General features: G+C 43.5%; 1 protein-coding gene across 4 annotated transcripts in view; it reads right to left on the bottom strand.

Moving 5' to 3' along the window:
- Positions 1-27,087, bottom strand: part of ADCY7 (adenylate cyclase 7) — a 158,410-nt gene that overhangs the window by 48,544 nt on the left and 82,779 nt on the right. For 3 of the 4 annotated variants that reach the window (XM_073576172.1, XM_073576173.1, XM_073576174.1), the window contains exons 4-7: positions 19,804-19,965; positions 10,051-10,200; positions 8,360-8,505; positions 8,129-8,240 (exon numbers count right to left, since the gene is read on the bottom strand). In XM_073576172.1, the coding sequence (XP_073432273.1) occupies positions 8,129-8,240; positions 8,360-8,505; positions 10,051-10,200; positions 19,804-19,965 (570 nt within the window). The remainder of the gene's footprint in view (positions 1-8,128; positions 8,241-8,359; positions 8,506-10,050; positions 10,201-19,803; positions 19,966-27,087) is intronic. The other variant, XM_073576175.1, reaches the window with a different exon arrangement.

Below are 27,087 nucleotides of genomic sequence, written 5' to 3'. Positions count from 1 at the left end.
GCGGAGCCGTGTGTGTACGAGGTGTACGGAGCGGAGCCGTGTGTACGAGGTGTACGGAGCGGAGCCCTGTGTGTACGAGGTGTACGGAGCGGAGCCGTGTGTACGAGGTGTACGGAGCGGAGCCGTGTGTGTACGAGGTGTACGGAGCGGAGCCGTGTGTACGAGGTGTACGGAGCGGAGCCCTGTGTGTACGAGGTGTACGGAGCGGAGCCGTGTGTACGAGGTGTATGGAGCGGAGCCGTGTGTACGAGGTGTACGGAGAGGAGCCGTGTGTACAAGATGTACGGAGCGGAGCCGTGTGTGTACGAGGTGTACAGAGAGGAGCCGTGTGTGTACGAGGTGTACGGAGCGGAGCCGTGTGTACGAGGTGTATGGAGCGGAGCCGTGTGTACGAGGTGTACGGAGAGGAGCCGTGTGTACAAGATGTACGGAGCGGAGCCGTGTGTGTACGAGGTGTACAGAGAGGAGCCCTGTGTGTACGAGGTGTACGGAGCGGAGCCGTGTGTACGAGGTGTATGGAGCGGAGCCGTGTGTACGAGGTGTACGGAGAGGAGCCGTGTGTACAAGATGTACGGAGCGGAGCCGTGTGTGTACGAGGTGTACAGAGAGGAGCCGTGTGTGTACGAGGTGTACGGAGCGGAGCCGTGTGTACGAGGTGTATGGAGCGGAGCCGTGTGTACGAGGTGTACGGAGAGGAGCCGTGTGTACAAGATGTACGGAGCGGAGCCGTGTGTGTACGAGGTGTACAGAGAGGAGCCCTGTGTGTACGAGGTGTACGGAGCGGAGCCGTGTGTACGAGGTGTATGGAGCGGAGCCGTGTGTACGAGGTGTACGGAGAGGAGCCGTGTGTACAAGATGTACGGAGCGGAGCCGTGTGTGTACGAGGTGTACAGAGAGGAGCCGTGTGTGTACGAGGTGTACAGAGAGGAGCCGTGTGTACGAGGTGTACGGAGAGGAGCCGCGCGTGTACGAGGTGTACGGAGAGGAGCCGTGTGTGTGTACGAGGTGGAGCCGTGTGTGTACGAGGTGTACTTAGAGGAGCCGTGTGTATGAGGTGTACGGAGCGGAGCCGTGTGTGTGTACGAGGTGGAGCCGTGTGTATGAGGTGTACGGAGCGGAGCCGTGTGTATGAGGTGTACGGAGCGGAGCCGTGTGTATGAGGTGTACGGAGCGGAGCCGTGTGTATGAGGTGTACGGAGCGGAGCCACGCATGTACGGAGCGGAGCCGTGTGTGTACAAGGTGTACGGAGCGGAGCCGCACGTGTACGAAGTGTACGGAGAGGAGCCGCACGTGTACGAGGTGTACGGAGAGGAGCCGTGTGTACGAGGTGTACGGAGAGGAGCCGTGTGTACGAGGTGTACGGAGCGGAGCCGCGCGTGTACGAGGTGTACGGAGAGGAGCCGCGCGTGTACGAAGAGGAGCCGCGCGTGTACGAGGTGTACGGAGAGGAGCCGCGCGTGTACGGAGAGGAGCCGTGTGTACGAGGTGTACAGAGAGGAGCCGTGTGTACGAGGTGTACGGAGCGGAGCCGCGCGTGTACGAGGTGTACGGAGCGGAGCCGCGCGTGTACGAGGTGTACGGAGCGGAGCCGCGCGTGTACGAGGTGTACGGAGAGGAGCCACGCGTGTACGAGGTGGACAGAGTGGAGCCGTGTGTATGGAGTGGAGCCATATGTGTACGGGATGTACGGAGAGGAGCCAAGTGTGTACAAAGCATACAAAGCGGGCTTTTCCCACGGACACAGGAGTACACGGCGGAGCCCCGAGGAGCATTTTAAAACACACACATGACGTTCCACCTGAAGTGATGTGCTGGAAGCTGACCGGAAATGAGAATTTCTTGAGGAGATTGTGACGGAACCAGGAATGCTTCAGATCCATCACCGTGTCCTCCTCCGACAGCGCAGACAGCAGGATCGCCTTGGAATCGGGGATGCCGGCCATGTGAGCGGATCATGATACGTCCTGCACCGGGAGGCTCAGGTGGGCACTACAATGGGAGCCGGGCTGCTATAGTATCTTTGTAGAATCTTTCTTTATTTCTCTCTTTTTCTTTCTTTCTTTCTCTGTTCTTTCATTCTCTGTTCTGTCTTTCCCTCATTTTCTTTCTCTCTCTGTTCTTTCTTTCTCTCTCTGTTCTTTCTCTCTCTAATCTTTCTTTTTTCTCTCTGTTCTTTCTTCCCCTCTTTCTTTCTTTTTCTTTCCTCTCTTTCTCTCTGTTCTTTCTTTTCTTTACTTCTTTCTTTCTCTCTCTGTTCTTTCTCTGTCTCTCTCTGTTCTTTCTTTCTTTCCCCTCTTTCTTTCTCTCTCTGTTCTTTCTCTGTCTCTCACTGTTCTTTCTTTGTCTCTTACTGTTCTTTCTTTCTTTCCCCTCTTTCTTTCTCTCTCTGTTCTTTCTCTGTCTCTCTCTGTTCTTTCTCTATCTCTCACTGTTCTTTCTTTCTTTCCCCTTTCTTTCTCTCTCGGTTTTCTTTTTTCTCTCTCTCTCTGTTTTCTCTCTTCCTTAGTGCCAGTCAGTGTGCCCATAATGCCAGCCACTGTGCCCTCAGTACCAGTCAGTGTGATCAGCAGTGCTAAATGGGGGCGATTAGGTGTGTACATGGGTGTGACTAGTTGTGAAATGGGTGTGGCTGGGCGTGGGCAAAATTTGCAGCGGCGCGCTATGCGCGCCGCTGCAAAATTTGCAGCGGCGCGCTATGCGCGCCGCAGTCTTTGTCCATCTTTCCCTTCTTCAAAAGTTGGGAGGTATGATAGGGGCGGCTATGACCAGGGGGTCTGGTTGCCCAATAGAGAGCAGTTCTGCCAGGAATTCTGTTACCGTGCGTACAAAAGGGGACAGAGATTTGGGAGGAGTACTGTACCTAAAAGCAATAAATAGGACTGAGCTGAAATACTGGGCACAGCTGTGACTACATGTTATATAGTCGTGTTAATCTCCTCTCACTTCTTGTAACCTACAAGTGTACAAAGATATTATATAGTCACCATGTGACTAGTGGGCCTGTGTAACTTCAAATGCCAGGGCTGAATTTTAGTCCCAGTCCGGCCCTGGTCTATATTGGTATTTGATATTTTTATTTTTATCATTTTTTTGTGTTGTGCATTAAGGTATAATCTGTTATCATTTTTAATCACATTGTTATGTGGTATATTTTTATATATTAATATTTATTTGGGGTTCTTTCATTATTCCTGCATTTTACATGTATTTAAATTATATGTGCTCCTTATAGGTCAGCTGTTTAGTATTTTTAATTGCATCTTTCAACAATTTTTAACTATTTCAATAAAAACTTACAATAATTATATGTATATACATATTGTTGTCTTTATTGCACAGTTTTATTTGGAGGATTTTATGTGTGTTTTTTGTGCGTGACCATTTATAGTGTATACAATTGGTTTCAACTTTGATTATACAGGATGGAGCACAGTATACCAGGATAGGGCACAGTATACCAGGAATTGGACCACAGTGGGGCACAGTATAGCAGTAAATGGACTCACAGTATCCCCTTACATATATATGATAAAACCAACAATCTATTTCCATATAATTAAGAACAACACAAACAATTATTTATACTAATATCACAACATACCGCCACCAAAAAATAGAAATGATCACCATAGGGAGGTGTCTTATCCCTACACTGGCCGGAATCTCCCTACCTAACAGTGGAGGCTGGCACCCTAGTATTAGATATCCAGGGACAATCCCCTTCTCGGTAGGATTGCCTATAGTATTGGTTGTATATGTATAGGATTGGGGTTATCTTCTATAGGGCCTTCCTTCTTCACACTATACCTCTGTTTGATGATAGGTTATAAGACTGATAGATTTTTTGAATTGGTGGGGACCCCAATCATATGGTCCCAGGGGGTCCATTTCCACGGATTGATAAAACAGATCAGAGGTTAAAGATCAATATTAAAAGAGTAGTTTTTCTAGTTTATCAAGAAGATTTAGTACTATCAAGTAGAACAAGACTTATTATCTAGCTCATCAAGAAGAAGATTTAGTATTGCTTAGATACATCTAGTGGAAGAAGCCTATACATAATTTTGACATCTATATCAAAAGAAACTCTAGACACCTCTTATATTTTCTTTCTCACCTACCTAACATCTGTTCACACCCCTGCCACAATAGGGCCATATAGGGTGAGAAGGGTGAGCCATCGTGGAGCGGGGGCGCCACTGCGCAGGTTCTAGGGTGCCAACCTCCTCTGTTAGGTAGGGAAATTCAGGCCAGTGTAGGGATAAGGCATCTGCCTATGGTGATCATTTCTAATTTTTGGTGGCGGGATGATGTGATATTAATATAAATAATTGTTTGTGGTGTTCTTAATTATATGGAAATAAAGATTGTTGGTTTTATCACATATATGTAAGGGGATACCGTGAGCCGATTTAGATACTCTCTTACGATATATTCATTGTAAACTGTGAAATAGCAGTAAATGGACTACAGCCAGGTACAGTATACCGGGAAATGGACCACAGCCAGGTACAGTATACCGGGAAATGGACCACAGCCAGGTACAGTATACCGGGAAATGGACCACAGCCAGGTACAGTATACCGGGAAATGGACCACAGTCAGGTACAGTTAACCGGGAAATGGACCCCAGCCAGGTACAGTATACCGAGAAATGGACCACAGTCAGGTACAGTATACCGAGAAATGGACCACAGCCAGGTACAGTATACCGGGAAATGGACCACAGTCAGGTACAGTATACCGAGAAATGGACCCCAGCCAGGTACAGTATACCGGGAAATGGACCACAGCCAGGTACAGTATACCGGGAAATGGACCACAGTCAGGTACAGTATACCGGGAAATGGACCCCAGCCAGGTACAGTATACCGGGAAATGGACCCCAGCCAGGTACAGTATACCGGGAAATGGACCACAGTCAGGTACAGTATACCGAGAAATGGACCACAGTCAGGTACAGTATACCGGGAAATGGACCACAGTCAGGTACAGTATACCGAGAAATGGACCCCAGCCAGGTACAGTATACCGGGAAATGGACCACAGCCAGGTACAGTATACCGGGAAATGGACCACAGTCAGGTACAGTATACCGGGAAATGGACCACAGTCAGGTACAGTATACCGAGAAATGGACCACAGTCAGGTACAGTATACCGAGAAATGGACCACAGTCAGGTACAGTATACCGAGAAATGGACCACAGTCAGGTACAGTATACCGGGAAATGGACCACAGTCAGGTACAGTATACCGAGAAATGGACCACAGTCAGGTACAGTATACCGAGAAATGGACCACAGTCAGGTACAGTATACCGAGAAATGGACCCCAGCCAGGTACAGTATACCGGGAAATGGACCCCAGCCAGGTACAGTATACCGAGAAATGGACCACAGTCAGGTACAGTATACCGGGAAATGGACCACAGTCAGGTACAGTATACCAGGAAATGGACCACAGTCAGGTACAGTATACCAGGAAATGGACCCCAGCCAGGTACAGTATACCGAGAAATGGACCCCAGCCAGGTACAGTATACCGAGAAATGGACCACAGTCAGGTACAGTATACCAGGAAATGGACCACAGTCAGGTACAGTATACCGAGAAATGGACCACAGTCAGGTACAGTATACCGAGAAATGGACCACAGTCAGGTACAGTATACCGGGAAATGGACCACAGTCAGGTACAGTATACCAGGAAATGGACCACAGTCAGGTACAGTATACCAGGAAATGGACCCCAGCCAGGTACAGTATACCGAGAAATGGACCCCAGCCAGGTACAGTATACCGAGAAATGGACCACAGTCAGGTACAGTATACCAGGAAATGGACCACAGTCAGGTACAGTATACCAGGAAATGGACCACAGTCAGGTACAGTATACCGAGAAATGGACCACAGTCAGGTACAGTATACCAGGAAATGGACCACAGTCAGGTACAGTATACCAGGAAATGGACCACAGTCAGGTACAGTATACCAGGAAATGGACCCCAGCCAGGTACAGTATACCGAGAAATGGACCCCAGCCAGGTACAGTATACCGAGAAATGGACCACAGTCAGGTACAGTATACCAGGAAATGGACCACAGTCAGGTACAGTATACCGAGAAATGGACCACAGTCAGGTACAGTATACCGAGAAATGGACCACAGTCAGGTACAGTATACCGGGAAATGGACCACAGTCAGGTACAGTATACCAGGAAATGGACCACAGTCAGGTACAGTATACCAGGAAATGGACCCCAGCCAGGTACAGTATACCGAGAAATGGACCCCAGCCAGGTACAGTATACCGAGAAATGGACCACAGTCAGGTACAGTATACCAGGAAATGGACCACAGTCAGGTACAGTATACCAGGAAATGGACCCCAGCCAGGTACAGTATACCAGGAAATGGACCACAGTCAGGTACAGTATACCAGGAAATGGACCACAGTCAGGTACAGTATACCAGGAAATGGACCACAGTCAGGTACATTATACCAGGAAATGGACCACAGTCAGGTACAGTATACCAGTAAATGGACCACAGTCAGGTACATTATACCAGGAAATGGACCACAGTCAGGTACAGTATACCAGGAAATGGACCACAGTCAGGTACAGTATACCAGGAAATGGACCACAGTCAGGTACAGTATACCAGTAAATGGACCACAGTCAGGTACATTATACCAGGAAATGGACCACAGTCAGGTACATTATACCAGGAAATGGACCACAGCCAGGTACAGTATACAAGGAAATGGACCACAGTCAGGTACAGTATACCAGGAAATGGACCACAGTCAGGTACAGTATACCAGGAAATGGACCACAGTCAGGTACAGTATACCAGGAAATGGACCACAGTCAGGTACAGTATACCAGGAAATGGACCACAGTCAGGTACATTATACCAGGAAATGGACCACAGCCAGGTACAGTATACAAGGAAATGGACCACAGTCAGGTACAGTATACCAGGAAATGGACCACAGTCAGGTACAGTATACCAGGAAATGGACCACAGTCAGGTACAGTATACCAGTAAATGGATCACAGCCCGGTACAGTATACCAGTAAATGGATCACAGTCCGGTACAGTATACCAGGAAATGGACCATGCAATAAGGAGATCCTGAAAGCATGAGGTGTTGGGGGGCCATGAGGAAAGAGTTTGGGAAATACTGCTCTAAGGTATGTGCAAATTGCATCTTTTTCAAACTGATTCTGCTGTGTAAACTAACACATGTATTTTTCTGTAAAAACAATTTGTTCAGCTTATGTTCAGGCTTTGGATTTGTTTTTAACTGTCAGGTTTCTAAAAACACGTCTGTACTTCACATGTAAATGGGAAATCTCAAAAGACGTCTGGATGTCTTTTGGAGTGTTTTACCATTATTTTTTCCTTTACAAAAAAAAAAAAAAAAAACACACTAGGGATTTCTTAATTAGTCAATGAAGTTAAAAAAAAAAAAAAAAAAAAACGACAGGCAAAAAGAGAATAGAAAAAAAATTGCAAAACAAAAAACATTCAGGTGAAAAAAATGGAAAAAAAAACACAAAATGACACTTCAGAAAAAAAAGTTTACTTAAGCATCTGCTGCTTCAAAAACTTAGCGGGTTCACCAGAGTTCAAATGCCACCGTGTGTACATACCCTAAGGCCGTTAATCACCAAGTTTTCAGGAAATGAGTAATTTTGTTAATCACAACGTTTTGTGAGATAATGTGGTAGGTGATGTGTCAGCCTAGCCTGACATAGAAACATCACACATACATCATACACCATACATTCCAAGTCACTGATGAGCTCATTTGTTGAAACAATCCTAACAAATATCTAACATCAAACACCAGATATAAAGTATTCATTTTATGCATAACTTTTGTACTTTGTCAGAAGAAACAAAATCTATAACTTTTTATCCCTCGCCCTTCCGGTCTCAGGATGCACCGCTAAAGGGACCGGGTCACGTCTGCAGATGGCACTTTACAGAGAAGGAGAGGCTGAGCAAAATGATGTGTAGTCTTTGGTTGGTAAAAGCTGGACTTTGCTGCCTAAAACATCCAGAGCTCGGCTTTTATTTAATAACTTTGTCTATAAAATGAAATAGATCCTCACCTTCGCGATCTGGTCAAACTTTCCAAACAGCTCGTTCAGCATGACAACAAGTTCCTTAGGGGAACAGTCACTAGCGAGTCGTGTGAAGCCCACAATATCCGCATACAGAATACTGCAGGGGGCGGGAAGAGATAGAAAAAATAAATAAGTCACCAATCGTAATAATTCAGTCATTTCTATTTTATAATGCAAGAAACATGGATTATAAAGAGACTTTGTCGTCCCGCTCACCTGACGTTTTGGTGCCGCTTTACATACAAGCTATGGAAGTTTTTGTCTGGTTGGCGGTTGTCGTTCGTTTCCTTTAGTCGGTCCTGAATTGCCAACTTCATCTCCATTGATATATAGACAGGCAGGACGGACAGCAGAAGGCTCTCCTGGTAAGGGTGCCAGGTATGGGAGTTACATTGAGTAATACTCAACTGATAAGAAATACTGAGAGAACGGTGAAAGGAGCGAAAGAGGAAAAAGGGAGTGAAGAATAGAAAAGAAGAACGGGAAAGTGTTAGAGAAGGATAGGATAGAGTCATCTCTACAGTTCATGTCCATATGTAAAATGTATCAGGATGTATATTTACGGTCTTCATTCCTATAACCTTTCCAGAAATTAGTATCAGTAGATTTCATTGATTTTGACTGCAGGCAAACGAGGATCCTTTGACTTGGCCTTAACATGCCGATCCTGTATTGCTCTGGGACAGCCACTGTTCTCCTTCTCAGAGTAGTCACCAACTCATAAGGTTGGACACGTTTTTGGAGATTCAAGGGAAATAGCCATTACCTAGGTGTATGGTAATTCATAGGCCTGCTATCAACGTTGGGACTACATGCCACTGCCAAAGATGGCAGTATGGTGGATGCCACAAAGTAACATGGAGAACATGGATGTGGGGTACCCACAGGCATGGATGCAAGTCTCCGGAAATCCAAACCTACTGGATATATTGGAACTTATTTGTGGTGTGGTTGGGCCAACTTGCAGGTTACCTTACTGCAAAGTAGCATTACCCTACTGCAATCTGTAGCTACACAAGAAGCCATGTAACCCTTATCTAATTTTGCAGCTTTGGAAGTGATAAAAAAGCGAGTTGTGGATGAAAGCGAAGCACAGCGTACAGGAGCTGTCTTAGCCAGGCTCACTAACTCTGTCTGATGACCTCTATTTCTCTATACTCCGCCATGTACAAGCATGCTCAGCACATTTACATGAGGAAAGGGAAATATTCAGTAAATAAATCCATTCATCGTGCACAATCTTTCTATCCTCAGAAAATCACCACTAGGCGAGAGTCGTCTGACCCCACCAATTGCATTTGATCAGGTTCGGATCAATTTCGTCTAGTGTGTATGGAAATGATTAAAGCACTATGAAATGTAAGCCAAGTGTGCGGCTACCATATTCTGTTCGTGTCTAGTGACTGCATGGCCCAAATTAGCCCCTTTTTACATATATTTATGAATGAAGCACGGAACATATTAGGAGGCTATTGGAACAAAAAAATGGAACTGAAAGTTATGAATTAGTAAACGGATTTGTTTCTGTCAGCCATTACATCCCGTGGTACGCTGCTGCACCAGCTAAAAAGTGCAATTTTTTTCACCCAGAATTTTAATTAAATCTCCAATTCAAAGCACCATGGTTGGATTTACATTGTATATGGAACAGTGTATAAAAGCTTTTTGGATAGGATTAGATTGTATACCCAGGTCTCCATCCAATCCCTCCATCATAAATGGCTGGATGTGACACAGACGTGCACAGGGAGTGTGTCTTTTGACCATTGACCTATGTCCTTTCTCCAACAAAGCACTAAATCTTTGCCGCTTAGATTCTGAAATGTGCATATTCTTACATGATCTTAGTGAACAATTTTATGAAATAACCATTTTAATACTAGATACGGTACTTAGTGATTTCTCACCTGCTGCCTCTTTTGCATTTCCAGTTTCATCTTTACCCGAATGCATTTCGCTGTGTAGTTGTACAGGTCCCTGGAGGCGTCCTGCATGTGGTATTTGTGAAATGCTCCTATAAGGTTTCCACAGAGAAACAGAATGGCATTGGCAATAAGCTGAAAAATACAAAAATATGTCATATGCTTAAAAACTACAAAAAAAATAAGCAATAATAATGAAGCAAATAACTCAACAAAAAAATCTGTAATTAAGGAGGAATCGGCGCCAGTTTGATTTTAGCAAATCGTTGGCATCACCAGTGCTGGACCTTCACACAGAAGGCTGTCTTCAGGTCTTAACTATAGCTGTTTTTGAAGGGGTGGCCTGAGTAAATTATGGTGGAGTTAATGGCAATCCATCAGGGCAATTCTACTAATTAACTATGGTGGTAAATGTCGGAAAACAACAATAAGAATAATACCTGTCTTGTATTATTCCCATGTGCCAGCGCTGAGAAATCGAGCTTTAGAAGGCCCATGCAAAGTAGTCTAGAAATACAATGGGGGCATGGAAAATTACTCAGTGCACAGACACACATGAGCACTGTATAGCAATATTGTTTTCATTTTTAGAGATTGTTTTCAGAATGTATGTTGTTCACAAAAACTGTGTTTCAAACCCAGTCATCCACCGAGCGGTGCCGACTTAAAGAAGACATGAACCAGCAAGTTAATTAACTTTTTAATTTCTGATGTTTTCACTACACTTTTCTTAAACTGGAAAATCCTGTTTAGTTATGACCCATTTATAAAAAGTCCAAGGTGTAGCAGGATATCTCCCTGATCAGCGCTGTCACCCGGCAGCACCGTCCTAGATCTGAAACTAACATAGGCCAATATCAGCAAGGCTGCCTGGAGGTCATATGTCTTCTGCGCTTCCATGGGTTTTTACCAGTGTTCAACGCTTTGATCCCAAGTAAACAAAAAGCTACTCATAGGCTAAATGTTTACCAAGATGGAAATTAGATTGTGAACTTAGGGACAGGAGCCTAGATGCTGTGATCTCTCCCATACACAGAACACACAGAAGGATCCAAGCATTTGTTTATTTAGCACAGAGACCGAAACAGCAGCATGGAGGATAGTATACAGCAAAACTAGGCTGTGTAGATGTGAATCCAGCTTTGGGATCAAGTAAAGACATTAGAGAGCTCAGGAGGATCTTTGTATGTCTCCCTCTGCCTGTTTCCTCACTCTGCTCCTCACTCCTCCTCCATAGATACAGAATACTACTGTAGTTTGTGTAGCCCGATATCTCAGTGAGCGGGCAGTCTCTCTTGACTTGAGTAACATGGATTTAAACTGTTTTTCTTTTTTTTCCCCAAAGTGGATGACAAATTCAGGAGGCTGGGCGAAAGGAGAAGAAAGGGCTCATAAGTGGGTAAAGGAAGCAGAATTCTCGGATAACTTATATTACAAAATTTCTTATAGTCACCTGTAATATTGATTTATGCAAAAAATGTCTTGAAAGTGCAGTTCTGTTAACTCTTAGTACAAGTAATACTAACCAAGCCGCTTCCAAATTAAAAAAAAAAAAAATAATAATATAGGGGGGGGGGGGAATATTTCCATTTTATTTCCAGTTTGTGTTGTATTTCAATTTCCAGGGTTGGACACAACACACGTGCAAGTCGTGCAGCTGAAAGGGGAACTATTGGTTATGCTGCAAAGCTCCTTTAAGGATCAGACGCAAAAAAAATAGAATGTTCTCTTTCCTTTCAGGAGAAAGCTAATTGGAATGTTTTTTTTTTACCCATGAAGTATTGCCAATTAGACTCTACTCATCTGATCTCCTTCAAGAAAACTAGTCTCTCCCCCCAAAAATAGTTTTTTTCTAAGCCTTTCTGAAGCCATGTGTAGGGTCACAAGTCAAGGACAAAGTTCATTTAACAATCTTGGTTTCAATTACTATTTTATGAATGATCCTGGTATGTGATAATTAAAAGTTAAAATGTTGACTGAGGTCATTTGCAAAGTACATACATAAATCACTTCAAAGCAAACACTATAAAACTCTGCGCTTCATTACTAAAATATTGAAAGTCTGAAATTCATTTTGTTCACGCGACATTCCACACATGGGAAGTGCCAAGCTGGAGGAATAATAACAGACACACAATGGAGCAAGAGAAGAAAGCTCATTGATTCTGTCAGGTGTGAACAGTGTTCTTTCTTCCATCCCACCTCCCATAAATCATACTGGATATGTCAGAAAGACAGGGTGGACGTGACGGTGGAAAAGTGCAGTAAAAATCACACTCATCTACAGATTCCCTGACGCGGAGGCTGAAGGAAACATAGAAAAACACATTCTGCTACGGATAAGCAGGGCAACATCCAGGAATTTGGACGTTTGCACAGTTTTGTATCTGAAGGCTCACACGCCTATGTTATGAGGCATATCATGATTTTTATAAGTACGTTTTTGGATGTTTTCGTCTGAAAATCAGCTTTTATGAAACTACCATAGGCCACCACCTGTTGATGGTATATCCTTTGCATAAGGCATAAAAGCTTGAAAGTTTATTCCCATCTTCATATTGTTGGATAGTACTTGTAAAAACAAGCACTTTTGCAATTTACTGTTTATTCAAATTTTCAGCCGTTTATGAGATATTAATACTTATTTTGTTTACTGCTAGTTGCCTAGGAGACCGACCACCGCTGGTGTCTAGTTTGTAGAAGCTGGCTGGGATTAAGAAACAGAAAACTCCTTTGATACCAGCAATCTTCAATTAGTACTTACAAGTTCAATAGAAAACAGCTTGTGAGCACTGCACATGTTCTGCTCTCTAGCAGCGGTGGTCGGTCTCTAAGGTAACAAGCTGTAAACAAAAGTTAGTATTTCAATAACAGCAGAATATTTTAAGAAACAAGAACCTTGCAAAATTGTTTGTATTTCCAAACACTATCTGACAACACCCATTTATGAGAATAACTATTTAACACAGTAAGTCAGCTTAACAGCCGGTTTACATCACGTGGTTATCCTCGTTGAGCACTCATGGTGGGGTTCTGTATAAATAACCAAAAAAGGTTCCCCTGACATAGTCCATCACTTGAATTAGGCAAACAGAGTCTAAAACGTGAAACGATGGTCCTGGACTCTGTTTCACTTCCTATCTATCGCATGGGCTCCATTTTTTTGTTGTTGAACACAATAGCGTAGTCTACTATTGAGTAAAAAAGAAAGACACTTCCAGAAAAAGGTCAAAAGGAATCTAAAGAACCCCCCAATCTAGTGTGGGAGAAGACCATGATGTGATTCTTCCTCTATTCTACCTTTGTGCACAGAATCTACAGATTTGGCTACAGAAAAAAAATCAGGTCCGATGCCATAGATTTGTGCCAATTACAAGGACTCCTTTAGTGAAAGAATTTATGTTGAAATGTGGACATTTATTTTAACAGTATATATAAGGGTGTGGACTGTACGGTCGCGTTCCTGCCCCTAAAGACAACAATGGCGTTATGTAAACAATGTATACAGCTCTGGAAAAAATGAAGAGACCACCACATCAAAACCCTGTCATGGGCCGCCCATTCTCCAGACCTGAACCCCATTGAAAACCTCTGGAATGTAATCAGGAGGATGACAGATAGTCATAAGCCATCCAACAAAGAAGAACAGTGTGAATGACTGGTGGAAAGCATGCCAAGACGCATGAAAGCTGTGATTAAAAATCACGGTTATTCCACAAAATATTGATTTCTGAACTCTTCCTGAGTTAAAACATTAGTTGTTTCTAAATGATTATGAACTTGTTTTCTTTGCAGTATTTGAGGTCTGAAAGCACTTTTTTTTTTAATTTTGACCATTTTTGTCAGAAAAAAAATACAAAATTTTTTGCTTGGAAATTCGGAGACATGTTGTCAGAAGTTTATAGACTAAAAGAACAATTTACATTTTACTCAAAAATATACCCATAAAGAGAAAAATCAGACAAACTGAATTTTTTTGCCAGAGCTGTATATGTTATATAGTGTCATGTGAAGTGTGAACTATGTCCTGTGGTTTTAGGTGTATACATTGGTATGGTAATGTGTAAGTAATGTTTAGTGTACAGTGCAGAATGAGCATAGAGTAAGACGTACGTTAGGACTTGGGACATAAAATAGACTTTGGTAAGTATTTTAAGTGTCATACGTTTAAATGTCTGTAACTGAAATAAATAGTGTTTACGTATGATATCTGCCAGCTACAGACATAGGAACATACCTAGTTAAAATTCTGGACTAGCCCATAGTGGGAAGGGAAAGCCTCTGATAGTTGAAGAGATAGAGAAGTTCGTTAACCAAGGTCAAGTTGCGATGGGATGATAGTGGAAGCATGGATCTATCGTTCGGGGCAGTGGAAGGCCTTACTGGGCGTACAGAGGAAGATGGACATGGAGCCGCATAACGGAAAATAACGGATCCTGGGTGTACTGCAGAGCTGGACAGGAAATCCCTGGGACTGACAGAGCCAGTAAACATAGTGATAGTCCAGGAAGAAGTAATGCTGAAAATGTGCTGTATTAAGGAAACATAAAATAAGAAGTGTTGTGCCCGATACTGGGTGTTACAACCTGATGAATTTGAACTGTAAACTTCTGTGTGTTGAAACGAGCTGGGTGTCCCCTGAGTTATGTGCGGTGGCTCCGGAAGATGGATGTCTTGAGAGAGCGGAGGCCTGCGGCCTACAAGTTAGTGTGATCCACCAGTAGTCTCGAAAGCTTGCAATGTGTTACCATCTTTTCAGTTAGCCATTAAAAGGTATCAACCACTGAGGACTCTCAATTCTGAATATTTTTCTATCTACTGGCTAACACGGTACAAAGATATACATCTTTCCTGTGATCCACCAAACACTTGACAGCACACTGCGACTGAGACACTATTTTCCTGTAATGTGACAGGGTGTTAGGGAGCAGCAGCTCGTCCACGACTACCTCCTTCCAGCACCTTACATATCTGGTATGGAAGATGGAGACAGCAGTTCAAAAGCAATGTGACCTTTGTATTCAGCCATACTAAACATGACACATTGTCCTTGAAGTGTTGCCGTCATCTTCCTTGTGTGGGACCTAACGGATCAAGTCCTTTGTGGGCTTGTACCTTCTTTTATGTGTAATTTTGCCTTCCAGTGCTGCTTTTTGGCCTTAATGTTATTTTAATTGTAAAACTTTTATTGCAGTAAATGTAATGAATTTCTTATATATTTATTTATATATATATATATATATATATATATATATATATATATATATATATATACATACATATACACGGGGAATTCCAGTTACAACACCTATCCTCAAAAAGTGGTAGCTACTAGAATGGTGGGGGAGTCAGACTGCGGAGACCTCTACCGGTAGCCAGAACAGGGGACTTGTATCTGAATGTAGGGCCAGTTGTGCGCCGATGTTCCAATCGCTCTCAATAGGACTGGTGGAGTTAGCGCTGCACTCGGGGATCACCAGTAGTCATATAGATTTTGACTAGAGCATCAGCCTGCAAGTTTTGGTGATTGGTGGGGTCTTAGCGGTCGGACCTACACGAATCAAGTATTTATTTCAGATACCGTGGATCCTTTGCTTTATAGCCACTGTATTAGATGCCCGATACTCACTTTGCAGGTGTTCTTCCATAAATGTTCGCAAGCACATAGCTTTCAAGACCGGGGCAGATTTCAGATACATTATGAAGCTAACCCTTCTTTTGGCATCGGTTTTCTTTTGCCTTCTTCTAACATGTCGTTATGCTATAAATACAATTACAATGCAGCCATACTTCAATCATCTTAGGATTCCAATATGTTAAAATTTCTAAATACTGTTTTTCGGTGATTCCTTTGTATCCCCGTTCATACTGCACCCACACACACAAATGATACACCATCTGAAAGGTAAACTTGTCCCCTTCAGCAAGAAAATAGCCAAACAAACCACACATCCACGATTTGATCACAAAATACAGTTTAAACATTAATTTTTATAAAACCTGCAGTAAGGAAAAATGACCTGCAGGTGGCACCACAATACCCCAAAGCACACTACCAACACATTTGTAAACATGCACTGCTTTTTCTGGGATTACTTCGCCCCACACACACACGATACACCATTTGAAAGGTAAACTTGCTCCCTTCAGCAAGAAAACAGCCAAACAAACCACACATCCACGATTTTATCACTAAATACAGTTTAAACATTCATTTTCATAAACCTGCAGAAAGACACAATGACCTGCAGGTGGCACCTCAACCGTAAAACATTTTTTGGCCTCTACTTATCAAACCAATTTATTGTATTACCAATCTACATATATAAATACCTGTCTGTGTTCATCAGCTCATGAAATACATTTACATTTGACCAGCTTGCTTTATCTGAAATTGCCTGCGCCCCCGACGACCAATGTGTGAAAATTTTGCACGGGCCAAGCTAGTACGTTAAAATTGTGAAAAATACATGTGTTTAAGTTCAATGAAGAATTTAAGGCCCCCATACTCAATAGACTAATGTTGGCTGAACCCGACAATATCATGGGGTTTGACTGTTGATGGGTATGAGGCGCCGGACAACTAATCGTCGGAGAAAACGGTGATTGCGCATGTCCAATTTTGGACTGCTGATGGCATTAGTCTGAGATAAGCCAGGTCAGTTGGTAGCTTTCTCGCAGAGAACATAGGTGAGCTCAGCCGAACAAGCGCTTTTGGCCAAAGCATCAGTTGGCCGACAGACATCTAATATGTATGGCCAGCCTTCAAGTAATGTCAGGGTCACACAAGCATATAAATGTTAGCAATGTTATTCAATGGGGAACTGCTGATGACCGATTTTTTTTCACAGACAGAATTTGCCTGTGAAAAAAAAATAAATCGCAGCATACTGCGATTTCACTCCAAAAATGGATGCCACTCACCAATTCAAGTCTATGGGTGTGTGGAAAACATCGGACTGCACTCAGATAACATCCGAGTGCAATCTGCTTTCACACAATGGAGAAGATCTAGAAATTTTGTTCTCCATCTTTGCTTCATAGTGTGCTCCGATTTACTCATCCGAGAGAATCTGATCAAAACATGCTGACACTGAGCAAGCTCAGATCAGCGTGTCATTAGCACAATCAACCCGATTCTCTGGAGTGATAGCATCTACGGTCCTGTGAACTCGGCCTTAGTGTGAGAAGTATCACACACTCTGTATTAAAAAGCCATGTCTGCATTCTGCACACTACGCTGGTTGCATAACGTGGTCCTGGCGATACAATAGGTGTAGTTGTCTGCTGATGACAGTGACCTCAGTGCCGCACCAGGAGCTTGTCTGTGGAGGATATGAGATCATGGAGCATGGCTTTGTAGACTCATTTTGCAGCCTGACTCACTCTCTAGCTAGCTAATCGGCTCAACGTCCCGGCTACCAGACTGCGTGTAATCTATGGGGAGACAATACAGCGCAGGCAATGAGGAGAACAAAAAGGAATTTACTGGTCATCTCTGCCATGCAATCCATGGGAAGGTTTGGCTTAGCGTGAAATGATGCTGTATACAGACTTTTGAATAAGCTGCTCTATTAACCAGATGACAGCATTTTTTTTATACAGCACAAGGTGTATTTATTATTGCCTATTAGAGTTAGGTCGGCTTCACAAATGCGTATACCTGCCAAATGTCCGGTTCAGGAGACTTACGCCAATCCATATGGGGACCATGAAACATAGATATAGGAAACCAGCTTAATGTTAATATATTTGCTTAGGCTGCATGTTTTTATTACTACTATATTTGTATTGCACCATTAATAAACTTTTATCTTTAAGGATTCTATTGACCCTTTGATCTACACCAGTGGTCTCCAACCTTATTGAACTTGAGAGCCACATTCAGCTTAGAGAGAGGGTCCCGAGCCACATCCAGCACTGAGATAGGGTCACGAACCACATCCAGCTCCCACCCCCCTCAAAGCAGTGTCAACCAAAGCCCCCATTCCAGGTTTCCATTACGTGGATGTGGCGCCCCTGAGGCTCAGTCACCACAGAGGTACTGCACCTCCTCCTGAGGTGTGGTTCCCCACCATCCAGGTAAGTTGGAGGCTCCTGACCACGCTCCAACACTCGCACCCCACGCAACAGAGTAGTTCAGCAAAGCCACATTGTGGCTCCCTGCTTGGAGTGTAGCAGAGCACCTTTGGTGGCTCCCTGCTTGGAACACGAAACGTGCTGGGAGGCGGGTGGAGTTGAGAATACATAAAAGAGCGGGAAGGTTTAGAATTACAGGTCAGTCTGAGAGAGGAAGCCACTCAGAGAGGAGTGAGGAAAGAAGATCCCTGGGAGAGGGATGGAGGAAGGAGGTGCTGCAGCAGACCTCAGTGACCTGGGTCTGCTGGCACGAGAAAGGAAAGAAGGAGAAAGACATTGAACTGAATCCTGATCTTCCAGGAGAAGGAGAGATTAGTACGGAACGAAGGAGTAAAAGGGAACAGAGGACGTGGTTTAGGAGAGAACCCTGCCTAGAAGTTCTAAGCGCAAGGTCGGGGCCCGGTCCCCGAGGTTGTATGGATGCTAATGGTCCTGCAGCAGACACCGGTGGAGTAGTGGGCTGTAAATGCACTACTCCCATCTAAGACTTGGGGGTACAACAGCAACTTGGATAGTGAGCCGGGACTCAGGAGTGAGGAGTCCCCGAAGCAGGCTACAGCTGTCTGCCGTACAAGTAGAGTTCTTGGGAACATCAGTCAGGAGGCACTCCAGTGTAACTCAGTACTGGGAGTACTTCACACTTAAAGGCGCTATATAGAGGAGACGTTCAGAAAGGCACATGTTGGCGGAGCGTTGGAAGGGAGCATTCCATCTTACCTGGAGGTTTATTGAGCCTCTGACCCGGAGGACACAGCACGGAGGCAGGCACCTGTGTGTACGACGGACTGTGAGTAAAGCTTTGGAACTACAAGCCCTGGTGTCCTCCATTGATTCTTGCGTCAACACACCCAGCACTGCTACATCTGGGTACCAATTTCCACACCGCTTGTGCCTCTCCTCTAACTCTACATCTACACTGCCCTGGGGCTACAGCTTCACCTGTGGGGAGCTTCACCATCTTGGCTGCAACACACCACCAGCCCCAGAGGATCTGCAAGCAGCATCGGCTTAACATCTCACTTGCCAAACACCACAGGTGGCGTCACGAACTATTCCATTAACTACATTCCACCATTCAAACTCCCCCTATTAATTGGGCGCCCAGGGCCACGGACCGGGTCACCGCTGCTGTGACACATCCCGCCGACACCGGCCCGGTATCGAGTACCCCACGGCCCTGGGAGGGCAACCCATGGACATTGTTTGGGGTACAATAAATAGATGATGTTTTATATATCTTTTTACAACACTCACCCACAGTATGTTTTTTGTGTGTCGGAGTAGCTGTTTTTACCATTATATACAGTATATTGAATAGTGAATGCTATTTCTAAGCATTTTTGGGAACCTTGCCCCATTATTTATAGGCTTCTATTTGTGCATTGGTGCTTTTTAAATATTGCTATGTAGCGTTTTTATTATTATTACTAGCATTAGTAGCATGCGATCGGTGAGGTCAGATTGTTTGGAAGCTACAAAACATATACAGTAAGTAAAAAGGAACGTACGGTATTACATGGTGTCGAATAAGAAGCAGTCACACCTTGAGGTCTGAAATTTATCACCTTTGTCTTTCTGGTGTTGGTCAATGAAAATTACCTCGAATGCAACAGTGTCACGGGTGTTTGAGGACATCATGACGGTGACACTGATAACAACGATGTGGGACAGTCCAGAGATGATGCTGATAATCAGGCAGGCTCGCATCCCCAGGGGCAGCATCGTGTACACGGAGAACGTTATAAACAGGAAGAAGGGCACCTAAAGAAGGCAGGCAGAAGGTAAGGAAATATACATTTACATACCAGCGTATTCTGCACGTACAGGGATTGTCACCATTTACATCCATCTCTACTCTACTGAGGCTCACAACCTTATTTCACTCGCACCCACAAGGACAAATTCATAAAACATTAACTAATCACTGTACTTTTAGACAATTTAATCTCATTTCATTAATTTCATTATCTCGTTAAAAAATTGTCTTACTTGCCCCCTCCCCCCATTGAAAAAAAAAAAACCACCAAAGTCCGGTGTCTCTTGTGTAACTTGCTGCCCACTGCCTGTTGTCAGGTGTAATCCTCTCTTGCAGCAGAGACACAGACGGATTGGGACAGTTTATTCTATACATAATACACACACCAAAAGCATTTTTAACTTGTTGAGGTGGATTACTACATCAACACCATGTTTTTTTGTTTGAAAGGACACGTACGAAGATGCTTAACTCAATTAATTAATTCATATGCATTAATTTAGTTTCACTTTAACTCAGATTTTGTTAGTGGGGCTTCATTATTGTACCATAAATGTAAATCAACCTTCTAGGAGTATTCCCATCTTATAAAGTGGCGGCACGTCATACTAATGTATGCCATCATTTTATAACCACCGGCGGGCCTACTTCTGAGACACCCATTGATCCTGAAAATGGAGGGGTCACAGCACATGTCCTAGCTACTTCCACCTCCAGGACAAAATAAATAAATAAGTAAAAATAAATAAATTATATATAAAAAATAAATAAATAAATCACAGGTCAACGAAAAAAAATTTTTTTTCTGGTGTCCAAAATATTTTAATGAATTTGGGGTATTTTTGGGGTGCTGATTCTGAATATGTCATCAGTTTTGCCAGATTGGCTCAAGTTTTTGAGATTTTTGGTATCTTATTTATAGCACTTGTTGGTAAATGCGACGCATCATCTCATTAATTTCTTTGGATTAGTACTTGAACTGAGCAGTTCTCAATATAGTTTTGTGTTAATTAGTGTTCTAAAAGTTTGTTCATAGCTTGATTTTTGCACTAACTTTATGTTGTTGTCTGTTTTCCAGTGAAAAGCATGAACTCATCATGAAGAAGTTGTCTTAACGATCCAGACTCATTCTGTTACATTTGTGGTGAATATACACTGCCAAAACATAGAAGAAACATAACAGACTTCGTAAAAAAAGTGTATTTTGCCTATTTTGGGGTTATGCTTGGGGACCAAGACAAGTTTTGGGCACCACACATAGTGTGCAAAGCATGTATCGAATTATTACGAAAATGGAGCAAAGGACAAAGAAAAAGCTTCAAATTTGGTGTTCCAATGGTGTGGAGAGAGCCAAAAAATCATCATGATGACTGTTATTTCTGTGCAGTGCAAGTGCAAGGATTCAATAAGCATAAGAAACGAAAATGGGAGTAACATGGAATCTGCAAGAAGGCCTGTCCCTCATTGTGAAGATGTGCCTGTACCTGTGTTTACCATAAATAACAGTCATCATGATGATTTTTTGGCTCTCTCCACACCATTGGAACACCAAATTTGAAGCTTTTTCTTTGTCCTTTGCTCCATTTTCGTAATAATTCGATACATGCTTTGCACACTATGTGTGGTGCCCAAAACTTGTCTTGGTCCCCAAGCATAACCCCAAAATAGGCAAAATACACTTTTTTTACGAAGTCTGTTATGTTTCTTCTATGTTTTGGCAGTGTGTATTCACCACAAATGTAACAGAATGAGTCTGGATCGTTAAGACAACTTCTTCTTGATGAGTTCATGCTTTTCACTGGAAAACAGACAACAACATAAAGTTAGTGCAAAAATCAAGCTATGAACAAACTTTTAGAACACTAATTAACACAAAACTATATTGAGAACTGCCCAGTTCAAGTACTAATCCAAAGAAATTAATGAGATGATGCGTCGCATTTACCAACAAGTGCTATAAATAAGATACCAAAAATCTCAAAAACTTGAGCCAATCTGGCAAAACTGATGACATATTCAGAATCAGCACCCCAAAAATACCCTAAATTCGATGAAATATCTTTGGCACCAAAAATGCTGTTGACCAGTGTTATACATAAATAAAAATAAATTACTACTATTTGTATTATTATTAAAAATAATAATAATAAAATAAGCCTGCAAAATAATAAAAATAAAAGTAAATCTCATACCCCTTACCCAATCCACTAAGCTCATTCACATGCTGCATTTTTGCCACATTTTTTTCCTCGGGGGAAAAAACACAGCATTTTACAGCACCAGCAAAGTGAATTAAAAAATTCTGAATTCTCATGCACATGCTGCATTCTTTTCCTTGTCGATTTGAACCAACGCATTTTTTCATATCTGCAGCATGTCAATGCTTTCATCATTTTTGCAGTGGATGTCCCCGATTTAAATGAATAGGGAAAGCACATGTAAAAAAGCATCAAACACATGCAAAAAACTGTACAAAACATGCTTATTTTATGCAGCGTTTTTTTTTTTTTCTGCCAACACTGTTGCTTTTCCTGCAGAAAAAAAACTGGTGGAAATACTCAACGTGTGCACATAGCCTAACAGGGAGAACCCTCTGCGACATGGACTTGTTTTACATGGAAGTTGTGAACCCAAATATCACAAGGTGTCCATATTGCAGAATATATGGTTGGTTAAACAAATTACATTACCTACAAGGAAAAAAAAGAAAAGGTAATTTTTCCCCATTTCTCCTAAAGCTTAAAAAATACAAGGTTTGTTATCTCTTTGGTATCAAAGTGCTGAAATAAAGAAAGAATATATTTGGCCAAACCATAAAATAAAAAATTACCCTTCTGTTTCATTAGTAACATTAGATGGACCCCAGTAGCTGTCATGGTGGGGCACGCTGAACTCCCAAGCAGCTAAAATCCAGACACAGTGAGATGGGAAAATCTCTCTCTAGATTGGTAAGATCTGTACCGTAATATGGCAGAGTATGGTTGTTTTGCACTGATTGCATATTAAATGCCGACATTCTCACAAGAGATCTTTTCCTGGCATGCAAAATGCCATCCACAAAGCATGAATGAGAAAACCCCTTTAAGGATTTTTTTTTATTTAAAGGCATATATTTGGCGATACAAATCATATATGCTATTGGGCTTCATTAAATATGTTGCGCTGTTTGGCATTTACAGGCTCTTTGTTTCCTGCACTCTCAACTGGTCGGCGGTCATAAATCAGCTGAGAGGAGCTCCGAAAAAGAGACTGCTACAAGAGTTTTAAACTCCCTGGCAGACAGTCAAGCTGACTGATAGATTCTCAGTTAACTCATTCTGCAGCCAGCAATAGACAGAACACAGAGGTTATAGATGGCAACATTTTTAAAGAAAATCGATTACAAAAATGAATTTTAGTCCAGACACATACATTTAAATGAGAAAAAAATATGTCCCTAAAGGTGGCCGGGCTAGGCATTGGTCATTTTCCAATAAGCAATTTGCTCTATAAATGTGACTTATAACCATATTGTTAAAGACTCTGCGGATTTGGAATACATCCATTTTGTTCCAATGTGAACAAGTGCCCTGTGATTATTCCCCAAGTTCCCCAGGACAGGGAATGATGCCAGCAGCTTGTTATTCTGATACCTATTAAATATTTATTGAGGCTGTGGGGAACAAGACTTTCTGGCAAGGGATACAATCCAGTGCGGAGTCTGTCTGAAACTGAACAAAGGTCTGATCTGGTCAGCCAAAAATCCATTTATAAAGAAACCGTCCAATTCCCCTGATCACAATGTAGCCGATGTATTTCCCCTTTACTATAAATCTGGTATTTGTAAAGCATCTACGCTGCGCATACGTGTGGTCAATGGACCATTTGGTTTTTGTTAGACTGGGTATTGGAATTAGTCCAGGCTGATATGTATTAATCACATCAGCAAGCAGAAGTTTGGGTATTTTTAAGCTTGTTCCCTATTCTGCAACAGATTTGCACAGAAGGGAAGCTAGGCCGTGCACGAGCACTGGCATATCAGACCTGCGACATCCGCTTTCCAAGCTACGTAACACTGCAGGATCAGGGTAAAGTGAAGCTGCCCAATCTCTAGGGAGCATGTTACAGACCTTCCATGGTTATATACCACATACAGATAACGAAAGTTAGCCACATCTCCTATTTCCAAGTCACACCTCTTCCACCATCTCCTCCATGGAGGTTTCAGGAGTATTTGGCAGCACCAAGGGGCGTACATAGAAATCATGGGGCCCCATAGTAGAATTTATAATTATGACCCCCCCCAGAAAAATGAATATTCGATGGGTGACAATAGAGCAAATCTCAACTTTGCAGCCCTTAGAAAGTAATTTTCCTCCTATTGAAGCCCATACATTCCGCTTTCATTGCCCCCGTAAGGTATGATTATTATTATTATTATTATTATTATTATTTATTGTTATAGCGCCATTTATTCCATGGCGCTTTACATGTGAGGAGGGGTATACATAAAAACAAGTACAATAATCTTAAACAATACAAGTCATAACTGGTACAGGAGGAGAGAGGACCCTGCCCGCGAGGGCTCACAATCTTCAAGGGATGGGTGATAATACAGTAGGCGAGGGTAGAGCTGGTCGTGCAGCGGTTTGGTCGATCGGTGGTTACTTCAGGTTATAGGCTTGTTGGAAGAGGTGGGTCTTCAGGCTCTTTTTGAAGGTTTCGATGGTAGATGGTATGATGCCAACAAAAGTGCCCCCAAACACAGCAAGATACCCCCATAGTGAAATCCTCCATATGCACAGTATGATGAACCTACTCTACCTTCCCCGCTCCCACCCCCGACAAGGTATGGTTATCCAATACAGTAGGATACCCCGATGTAACTCAGCGCAGGATGGTAGCCGTGGGCGTGGAACTGGTCTCTTACGCCCCGACACGTTACATGAAGGTGATGGTCCTGGCTGGGTGTGTGGACTTATGCTGTGGGGGTGTTATGCTCTTGAAGGCTGCATGACACCAATGACTAGCTGGCCAGAACCAGGTGTTGGAAAGTTCAATGAGAGAGACCACTGTGGCGCCCCTGAGGGTTCAGTCGCCGCATAGGTACTGCACCTCACCCAGAGGTGTGGTATCCCACTTCCCAGGTAAGGTGGGGGCACCTAACAGCACTCTAACACCTGCTCCCAACACACCCTATAGCAGCAGGGCACCCTGGATGGACTCCGCAGGAGGAGGATCTCAACCCTGCCTGGGTAGTAAAGGGTGTTGGGAGGTGGGTGGAGTTTGAAGGTTCAGAGTGGGAGAATAGAGTTAGAGAGTCTCCCCGTAGGGGGAGAAGTGAAAAGACGTGTGTGGAGCAGCTCCTGGTCCCAATTCTTTCATTTGGGTTGTAACCTGTAATTGGGCTCCATTATACTTTATGTCCATTTTGCAAGCCTGCGAGAAAATCTCGGCATAAGGATGCCATACGGATTACATACGGATGCTTACATGCGAAAAATACGCAGCCACACCTTGACAACGGATGACATACGGATCACTGTTCAGGGAACATTTCTGCGTATTACGACAGTACAATACGGTCTGTATTTTTATACCTTATGTATGACTCCAGCCTTAGAGAGTCTTCCTGTAGGGGAGAAGTAGAAAGACGTGTGTGGAGCAGCTCCTGGTCAGCGGAGCTGCTGGAATGGACAGAGACCGAAGGAAGCTCCCTTAATACTGTCTGTGGGGCTCGTTCCACGTCGGCTGACGTCGGGTAGAGGGATAGGGTCACAGAGGGGTACCAGCCCCCTATCATCAGACTCAACTAGCAAGCCGGAGGTAGAGGCTCCTTTAGGTACCTCAGCCAGAAGCCACAGTTATCTTCTCCGAAAAGGCAGCCATAAGGCAGCAGGGAAACGCAGAGAGTACGTCATCCGACAAGGTCCGCGGCTGCTGGCCTGGGACACTGACTGTGAGGTGTTGGGAAGGAAGAGGCAAGAAAGCAACACAGTGAGACGGCCGGGAAAGACACATACTGAAGGGAGTACTGGAAAGGTGTTCTCCATCTACCTGGAAGTTGACTGGGCCCCCCACCTGGAGGACGCAGCACCAAGTGGGCATCTGTGAGCACCAGAACTGTGAGTAAACATTTGGAACTACACCCAGCTGTGTCTTCTTAGTTCTTTCAACAACACTCACTCAGCACTGCTACATCTGCTATCAACATCAAATACAACATCTTTACCATCACTACTGCCTTGGTACAACAGCACTGCCTGTGGAGAGCTATTCCAACCCTGCTACATCACACCATCAGTCCCAGAGGATCTGTGCTGCAGCTCTGGTCTCCTCTGACCAGAAACCACAGGTGGAGTTACGAACACTTATTACAAACTCTCTTTATTTTTCCCCTGTAAATACCCCCCCTTTAATTGGACGCCCCAGGCCACGGACCGGGTCACCGCTGTCGTGACACTGCCCCTTTAAGAAGTGGCCCGGTACCGAGTACCCCACGGCCCTGGCGTGCGATCCACCACCAGTCCAAAATAAACAGTCTTTTATTAAACAGCCACTTGGTGGGAACTATGCACAGTTGACAGCGGGTACAAAACTTCAGAAACGTTTCATTTCCAACATACATCATTTTCACACAAAGTGTCTTTACTTCATCCAAGTTGTTTCCGCCTTAACTAGTCCCGTTTCCTTCACCACAACACTACAGTCCAATTAGTGAAAGTCCTATCCTCAACCCACGGTTCCGCTTTCTTTCTTAAAGGAATCATAGAATCGTCGAGTTGGAAGGGACCTCCTGGGCCATCTGGTCCAACCGCCTGCTCAAAGCAGGATTCGCTAAATCATCCCAGACAGATGTCTGTCCAGCCTCTGTTTGAAGACTTCTATTGAAGGAGAGCTCACCACTTCTCATGGCAGCCTGTTCCACTCATTGATCACTCTAACTGTGAAAAAGTTTTTTCTAATATCTAATCTGTGTCTCCTCCCATTCAGTTTCATCCCATTGCTTCTAGTCTTTCCTTGTGTAAATGAGAATAAAGATGATCCTTCTACAATGTGACAGCCCTTGAGATATTTGTAGACAGCTATTAAAGTCTCCTCTCAGTCTTCTCTTCTGCAAGCTAAACATTCCTAAATCCTGCAACCTT

The sequence above is a fragment of the Dendrobates tinctorius genome, unplaced genomic scaffold, assembly GCF_039654945.1.
Source record: "Dendrobates tinctorius isolate UK_male_01 unplaced genomic scaffold, ASM3965494v1 ptg000047l, whole genome shotgun sequence".
NCBI lineage: Eukaryota > Metazoa > Chordata > Amphibia > Anura > Dendrobatidae > Dendrobates > Dendrobates tinctorius.
This window is presented reverse-complemented; position numbering and strand designations above follow the sequence as displayed.